Below are 8576 nucleotides of genomic sequence, written 5' to 3'. Positions count from 1 at the left end.
TTACAGCCTTGTTCCAAAATGGAATAAATTCATTTTTGTCCTCAAAATTCGACACACAATACCCCACAATGGGAGCATTTTTATTTTATTTTTTTAATGTTGCAAATGTATTGAAAAATAAAAACAATCATGTATATGTGCATCAATAAAGTAGTGACCAAGGCTGTGAATATGTATGTACGTGTTATTTTTTTATTTTAATAGATTTGCAAAAAAAAACAAAAAAAAACCAACAATAACAAAAATTCCTATTATAGGGTATTGTGTGTTGAATTTTGAGGACACAAAAATGAATGTACTCCATTTTGGAATAAGGCTATAACATAGAAAAATGTGGAATGAAGCTCTGCTCTGAGAATACTTTCCGGATGCACTGTATGCCCCAAAAACTACAAGATTAAATGGCCCAAAAAAATGTTGAAAAATACACGGAACAATATTTGATTGGAACATTTTATTTTGTTTTTTCCCCATCAGTAAAAGCCATACATTGTAGCAAACCAAAAATGTGACAGCACTCTACATTTGTAGTAGCCCAGTGACACGTACGTTTCCTGCAGTCCAACATGGACTGACGGGGACTCCATCCGAGCTTACATTCGCTTTTGAAGTCCTCTTTTCTTGACATGCGTTTTTAAAAGCACATTTCTTTTACGTCAATAAAGTGACCCATATTAAAAAAAAAAAAAAAAAAAAAGGGGGGTTAATGCCTACAAGTATTTTGCATGCAGGCCTCTGCTAATAAATACTGGACAACCCGTCATATACAAAATGCATTGTAAGTGCAGAATCTTGCTTTATTTAAATTTTTTTATTCTTTAATTACTCCAATTGCTAATGTATATGTCATTCCTTATTCAAACTAACATGCAAAACAAAATAAGATCTGATGTTTAACTCATCTACAGTTAAAACACTGTATTCAATGTGTTCTTATGTAGTAAGTGTTCTCTGCCACTAGAGGGCAGCCACGGACGATTAAAACACTGTATTCAATGTGTTATGTAGTAACTGTTCTCTGCCACTAGAGGGCAGCCACGGACGATTAAAACACTGTATTCAATGTGTTCTTATGTAATAACTGTTTTTTGCCACCAGAGGGCAGTCACGGACTAGCCTGCTTTTTGATTGTCCAAGGGCTCTGCAATGTGGTAATATTTTATCTATGGGTAAAAAAACAAAAACAAGTAGATATTGCTACTATTTTGACATTTAAGTGCTTGACTTGTGGCCATCTTTTGAAAACTTGGACTTCAATCTTCCATACATCCCCCAACAGCATTATTTGATGCAAAAAAACAAGACATTTTTTAGTAAAATAAAATCAGTAATACAGTTACTTTACACGCGATATATGTCCATTATCTACTTGACTTAAGTCCATATTTATTTTTTAAAAAAGCATTCTTTTCTCCATGCTTCAGTCATCCATTGTGTACAAGAGAGCATAGAGCAACAAAGCAACAATAAATATCTTCAAGGAAAGTATAATATATTTATCTGTATATGTACTATTTGTATATTTATATAGCTTACTTTTGGGTAGGGTGTGAATATGTATAGTTTTGGCCGGTTGGTGCAGAGCAAAAATATTTCAAAATGTAATGGCATAGAAAAAAAAAAATGGGACTTTTAGGTATGGCCAAGCAGATATTAAGCAGAAAATATCATAATTCAGTGATTTGTTTTTCTTCTACATATTGTGGTTTGCATATTTGTGAGAGCTCAGCAAAATATTCCGTTTTTGCACTTTTTTTTTTTTTTTTTTTTTTTTTTGTACATTTATTTTATTATTAAAATAAAAAGCTGGGCCCAAATAATAAAAAGTCAGGCACCAAACAGTCCAACCCATAAAGCAATTTAAAGTATTTACATACACTTAAAAAAAAAAAAAAAAAAAATAGCCCTGTAACATTGTTTCGTCTCTTTGACCTACAGTATCGGTACATACACAACACAACAAGTCATGTCAACAAAGCGGACGTTTTATATCCCGCCGCCTCATCCCAAACTGGTTTAAAAAAAAAAAAAAAAAAAATCTTTGGTTGAACGGTCAAAGACTTGCACACAACTTGACTTCTTCTTTACAACAAGGCAAAATACACAACGGCGCGCCCATTTGCCACCACACGTCCAAACGTCACCCAGCCAGGGAGCTCTAAAGTCGTCCCTTTCCAATGTCACAGAGCCCGCACGTCACCTTCTGCACGTCCTCGCTTCCACTCAGGAGTCCGTCCCCCGAAAAAAAAAAAAATGCACACATGCGCACTAATATCCGCTACACGCGCGCGCAGAGGAAGGTGAAGTTAAAGTGGAGTGTGTTTCGAAGGCTGGAAAGCAACCAAAAGGCGTTTGGAAAAAGTGCCGGGGTTTTGTTTTTTTTTTTGCATGAAAAGCCCCCCTCATCGTTTTTGCGAAGTGATCATCTTACAGACAAAATTGACGATGGCGCTGGCCGGCTGGTCGGCGTCCATCTCGGCGAAGAGGTGGCTCACGTTGTCGGTTGTGCTTCCTTGTTTACGAGCCACGAAGCCAAACAGCCTGGGGGAGACAGACGGTGCTTGTTATTGACTCCTACGGAAAGTGGGTATTCGTTTTTGAAACGCCCTCGTATTTTGTTGTGATCACTTACTTGGCCGCGCCGCCCTCGGACTTGCTCCATCTGCCAAGATTCAAATAACACAACTCGGTTATGGGCAAAACACACGCCGTGCCCTGCTTTGCATGAAAAACAATGTTCCTGGTTGGCAATCAGGAGGCTCACCTGTCCCTGATTGCCAATCAGGAGGGTTCTTAACCTCTTAAGGCCCAATCTGTTTGTTTACATGCATTTTTTTTTATTTCTCTTTGCTATTTGGGCTTATTGGATCCTAATTAGAATAAAAACTAAAAATCATATTTTAATATTATGTACTTAGTCCATAAGTACACAAACGTGTACTTCATGTTTAGTGACATGCTAATTCTTATTTTTACACTTTTTTTTCCTTCAAAATTCCATTGTATGTTATACTCTTCTGACACCACCAGATGGCAGTATAAGTGTCCACATAAGCGGCCATAAGACCCCAATTCAGTAGTGTACACAATTTTGGAAATAAGAGCTAAAAGGTGCTGTCCACGCATGTGGCCACTAAGCCTTTAGAGGTTTTTAATTAATGTTGGCATGTACTCTGTTAAAAGTGATTTGGGATTTTATTCAGAAGGACTTTTGTTGTCAAGTTGACGGAACAAATTGCGCATCACAACTAAGTAAGAAAAGTTACGACAACTTCAACTAGAAAATTAAAGCTGCAAGCAGGCGTTGGTCGGGCCCGCATATTTGGCAGGTGCTAGTTGCTGAAGGATGTCAATCTATGAAATGTAGGTCTAAGTGAGACCTACAAGAGGTTTTTGTTTCATGTCTCTAAGACGTTCCTACCGAAGTTACAAGCAGTTTTGTCTGTGTTTTCCTCCGAGGAGCATTTTTGTCTGTGTTTTATTCCTAGGGGGCGCTAGAGCGCAATTTTGAGTTTTGGGGTTCGGTTTTTTCATTAGATCGCAATTTCCGCCAGTCCTGATGTGTGTAAAAAGTTTGGTGAGTTTTGAAGTATTTTAAGGGGGTCAAATTACAGCTCAAAGAGGCAAAAATGAGTTTTTATGAAACTTTTGTTTTGAAGGGGTGATTGCCAACTTCCTGTTGATTTTTGCTGAAGGACGTCAAATTATGAAATCTAGCTCTAAGTGAGACCTACATAGAGGTTTTTGTTTCATGTCTCTAAGACGTTCCTACCGAAGTTACAAGCAGTTTTGTCTGTGTTTTCCTCCGAGGAGCATTTTTGTCTGTGTTTTATTCCTAGGGGGCGCCAGAGCGCTATTTTGAGTTTTGGGGTTCGGTTTTTTTCTTAGATCGCAATTTCCGCCAGTCCTGATGTGTGTAAAAAGTTTGGTGAGTTTTGAAGTATTTTAAGGGGGTCAAATTACAGCTCAAAGAGGCAAAAATGAGTTTTTATGAAACTTTTGTTTTGAAGGGGTGATTGCCAACTTCCTGTTGATTTTTGCTGAAGGATGTCAAATTATGAAATCTAGCTCTAAGTGAGACCTACATAGAGGTTTTTGATTCATGTCTCTACGACCTTCCAAGTGGGAGTTACATGCAGTTTGTTTTTGTTTTTTCCCTAGGGGTGAATCACAACGCCGTCTTCAACTTTTAATCAGAAGGGTTCAATCTCTCTCCTTTAGCAGTGTGAAGCCGAAACGACAAACGCGCTCGGAGGAGATAATGTTTGATGTTTGGTGACCGGTTTTAACAAACATTTTGTTTTGAAGGAGGGATAGCAAACTTACTGTTGATTTTTGCTGAAGGATGTCAATCTAAGAAATGTAGGTCTAGGTGAGACCTACATAGAGGTATTTGTTTCATGTCTCTAAGACGTTCCTACCGGAAGTTACAAGCAGTTTTGTCTGAGTTTTCCTCTGAGGAGCAATTTTTTCTCTGTTTTATTCAAAAATTGCGCTAGAGCACAATTTTGAGTTTTGGGGTTCGTTTTTTTTTTTTAGATGGCAATTTCCACCAGTCCCGATGTGTGTGAGAATTTTGGTGTATTTTGAAGTATTTTAAGGGGGTCAAATTACAGCTCAAAGAGGCAAAAATGAGTGTTTTTAGTACATTTTTGTCTTAAATGGGAAATTGCCAACTTCCTGTTGGTTTTCGCCCGAGAATGTGTCATTATGAGTTGTAGGTCTAAGTCAGACCTTCATAGGCAGTTTGTTTTTGTTTTTTCTTAGGGGGCGCTAGAGCGCAATTTTGATTTTTGGGGTTTGGTTTTTTGACTAAGTTGTTCTGGCCCAGTTTTTGTATGTGTGTAAAAAATTTGGTGAGTTTTGAAGCATGTTAAGGGGGGATAAGTAGAATAATAATAATAATAATAATAATAAAACCTTACAAATTCAATAGGGTCCTTTCGTCCCATTGCAAAAGGACTCCCTTTGGGATTCCTTTGACAATGGGCCGTGCGGGCCCTAAAAACACGAAAACTCATTAAAAACCCATAATATTAAGTCAAAAGTACCGTATTTTCCGCACTATAAGGCGCACCTAAAAACCTCCATTTTTCTCAAAAGCTGACAGTGCGCCTTATAATCCGGTGCGCCTTATATATGGACCAATATTGAGCCACGACAGGTCTCGCAACTACGGGATGCATAACGTAACCCCAGCCTCTACTGTGGCGTCTATTCTGTGCGCCTTATAATGCGGTGCGCCTTATATATGAGCAAAGTTTTAAAATAGGCCATTCATTGAAGGTGCGCCTTATAATCCGGTGCACCTTATAGTGCGGAAAATACGGTAAGTCAAGGTGGTCCTTTCGATCAACACTCATTCACCGGCAATGTTGAACCTAGAGATGTCCGATAATATCGGCCGATAAATGCTTTAAAATGTAATATCGGAAATTATCGGTATCGGTTTCAAAAAGTAAAATGTATGACTTTTTAAAACGCCGCTGTACGGAGTGGTACACGGACGTAGGGAGAAACACAGAGCAGTTGCGACTCCCAGTCATACTTGCCAACCCTCCCCATTTTCCCGGGAGACTCCCGAATTTCAGTGCCCCTCCCGAAAATCTCCCGGGGCAACCATTCTCCCGAATTTCTCCCGATTTCCACCCAGACAGCAATATTGGGGGCGTGCCTTTAAGGCACTGCCTTTGCGTGCCAGCCCAATCACATAATATCTACGGCTTTTCTCACACACAAGTGAATGCAAGGCATACTTGGTCAACAGCCATACAGGTCACCGTATAAAGAACTTTAACACTGTTACAAATATGCGCCACACTGTGAACCCACACCAAACAAGAATGACAAACACATTTCGGGAGAACATCCGCACCGTAACACAACATAAACACAACAGAACAAATACCCGGAACCCCTTGCAGCACTAACTCTTCCGGGACGCTACAATATACACCCCCCGCTACTCCCTACAACGCCCGCCCACCTCAACCTTCTCAGGGAGAGCATGTCCCAAATTCCAAGCTGCTGTTTTGAGGCATGTTAAAAAAATTAATGCACTTTGTGATTTCAATAATAAATATGGCAGTGCCATGTTGGCATTTTTTTCCATAACTTGAGTTGATTTATTTTGGGAAAACCTTGTTACATTGTTTAATGCATCCAGCGGGGCATCACAACAAAATTAGGCATAATAATGTGTTAATTCCACGACTGTATATATCGGTATCGGTTGATATCGGAATCGGTAATTAAGAGTTGGACAATATCGGGATAGCGGCAAAAGAGCCATTATCGGACATCTCTACCTTATAGCTATTGTATTCAGATATATCATGAGCACACAATTGACTGCATATGTTCACACAAAAATATATGAAAAAAATACGTACTTTCTGTCCTGAGGGTCGATATCACAGAATGTGACAGTGTTGCAGGGGTAGTGGCGTCGGAAGAAAATCCTAAACAGAAGAGTAGCACATTAATGAATAACTTATATCCACAATATATCATACAATAAATACAAGAGTATCAATAATATTTTCCTATTTCATTTTTTATGGCTCCTGTCGTTCAGAGCTCCGAACCGGAAGTAAAAGTGCCGTTCCATCTTATATCGTCCATAGCGTTTCTACTTGTATGGATTCTTCAATCACCACTCCAAGCAAGTTTTGAAATTTTACAATATAACTAAAAGTATTCATATTTACTTAATCGTCCCATGTGTGATGTGTGTAGGAGTGTTTTCATGCATATTTGTACGTGCCATCGTAATGTAATGAAGCTGGCGTCGTCAGCGTTAGCTACAATGCTAACATGACAACAAGTTAGTATACTTTGTTAGTATACTTACAAAGGCATTGTTTTTGTTTCGTTTCAGTTTCACAAATTCCGAAGTAAATTCACCAAAAACTTCTGTTTTGTTTGATCAGCCGTTTTACTGCCGGGTTACGGACACTGTTTGGTGTAAATAAATATTTACAAATGTTTCTTTTTAAATAATTAATTTCAAAACATATATATCTGTGGCCTATTGTTTGATGTGGCTAATTAAATTGACTAAAAATGTAGTGGTTGCAGCTTATATAAGGGTGTGCTCTATAGTCCGGAAAATACGTTGAACAAGATATAACAATTGGACAGCAGTTATCATAATCATCTCATAATATAAATACATTTATTAAAGTCAAATACAAATAAGGCAACAAGTATGCCACACTTCTCTTTTGTAAAGTAAATCTATAAAACTATATGTAAAACTATATGATTTTCCTGAGAAGCTGGACAGGACAAAAAAATACAAAAATAAATACAAAAATTTAAATAAATACAAAAAATTAAAAAAAAAAATGTTTCCCATTAAAAAAAAATAGATTTGATCATTTAAGACAATTATTATTTATTAACACACACAAAATCCCCTCAATTCCCCCAAAAACTGATTAACTCGCTGGAATATAAAGACAATATAACATACATCCATTAACGTGGATGCATATGCAAAAGTGCAATATATTTATCTGTATAGTAATCTATTTATTTATATCTGCTCCTTATTGCTCTTTATCCTGCACTGCAACGAGCTAATGCAACAGAATTCCGTTCTTATCTGTACTGTAAAGTTCAAATTTGAATGACAATAAAAGGAAGTCTAAGTCTCTATACTGCAAAAACTGAATTCTAAGTAAAATTAAATATCTCAAATAAGGGTGATATTTGCTTATTTTCTGTCTGATAAGATAATTCTTCTCTCTAAGCAGATTTTATGTTAGAGTGTTTTACTTGTTTTAAGGGTTTTGGTCCTAAATGATATTACAGCTTGTTGCTGAGATTTGATGACCTATATTGAGTAAAACATGCTTGAAACTAGAATATCAAGTGTTGCAAAGCTGTGTCATCAACACTCACAAGTATAAAACTACTTTTTTAAAGTAATCATTTCTTATTTCAAGCATGAAAAAAAAATCATGATTTTGACACAATTGTGTCTCATAATTAAAACAGATGACAGCCAAATTGACTTTGCTGTTTTATTTTCAATGAAACAATAGAAAATACGTACTCATATAGTAATACAGTTGGCACAGTACAGTAAACTGACAGTTAATATTTAAACATTTAACATTTCAAACAATTTTGAACAGAAATAGTTCATGCACATTCAGATAAATTCCTCAAAATTACAATTAAAAATGTTTTGGCCGGGGGCCAGGCTGTATATATGCGCACTAATTGACTGAAAGAGCACGCACTTGGCGTGATGATGTCATGTTATCCATGGAAAAATGCATTTTTAGACCATATGATTTGGCTGAGCGGCTAGGAGACCCCGAGAGTAACAAGCGGTTGCCTTGTTGCCTTTCCATTAAGAACAATAAATTAGTTTTTAGTATAAGTTTGCTGGTTTCAAGAAATGTAATGCCGAACGCATATCATTATGTCAAGACAATGGCACTAGCATTTACTTCATTTTAGAATCTTTTTCAACATATTGAGAAAAAAGGTCTTTTTTTTTTCTACCAAGAAAAGTGCACTTGTTATTAGTGAGAATATACTTATTTTAAGGTATTTTTGGG

General features: G+C 37.1%; 1 protein-coding gene across 10 annotated transcripts in view; it reads right to left on the bottom strand.

Moving 5' to 3' along the window:
* Positions 1-273: 273 nt before the first annotated feature.
* The window catches only part of tns1b (tensin 1b), a 395112-nt gene continuing 386809 nt past the window's right edge, over positions 274-8576 (bottom strand). For all 10 annotated transcript variants that reach the window (XM_062067553.1, XM_062067556.1, XM_062067557.1 and 7 more), the window contains 3 exons: positions 6393-6461; positions 2633-2662; positions 274-2541 (listed from right to left, as the gene is read on the bottom strand). In XM_062067553.1, the coding sequence (XP_061923537.1) occupies positions 2403-2541; positions 2633-2662; positions 6393-6461 (238 nt within the window). In that variant the 3' untranslated portion in view covers positions 274-2402. The remainder of the gene's footprint in view (positions 2542-2632; positions 2663-6392; positions 6462-8576) is intronic.

The sequence above is a fragment of the Entelurus aequoreus genome, linkage group LG13 (genome assembly GCF_033978785.1).
Source record: "Entelurus aequoreus isolate RoL-2023_Sb linkage group LG13, RoL_Eaeq_v1.1, whole genome shotgun sequence".
NCBI classification, from domain to species: Eukaryota; Metazoa; Chordata; class Actinopteri; order Syngnathiformes; family Syngnathidae; genus Entelurus; species Entelurus aequoreus.
Note: the sequence above shows the minus strand (reverse complement) of the source record. Positions and strands in the feature narration are given on the sequence as shown.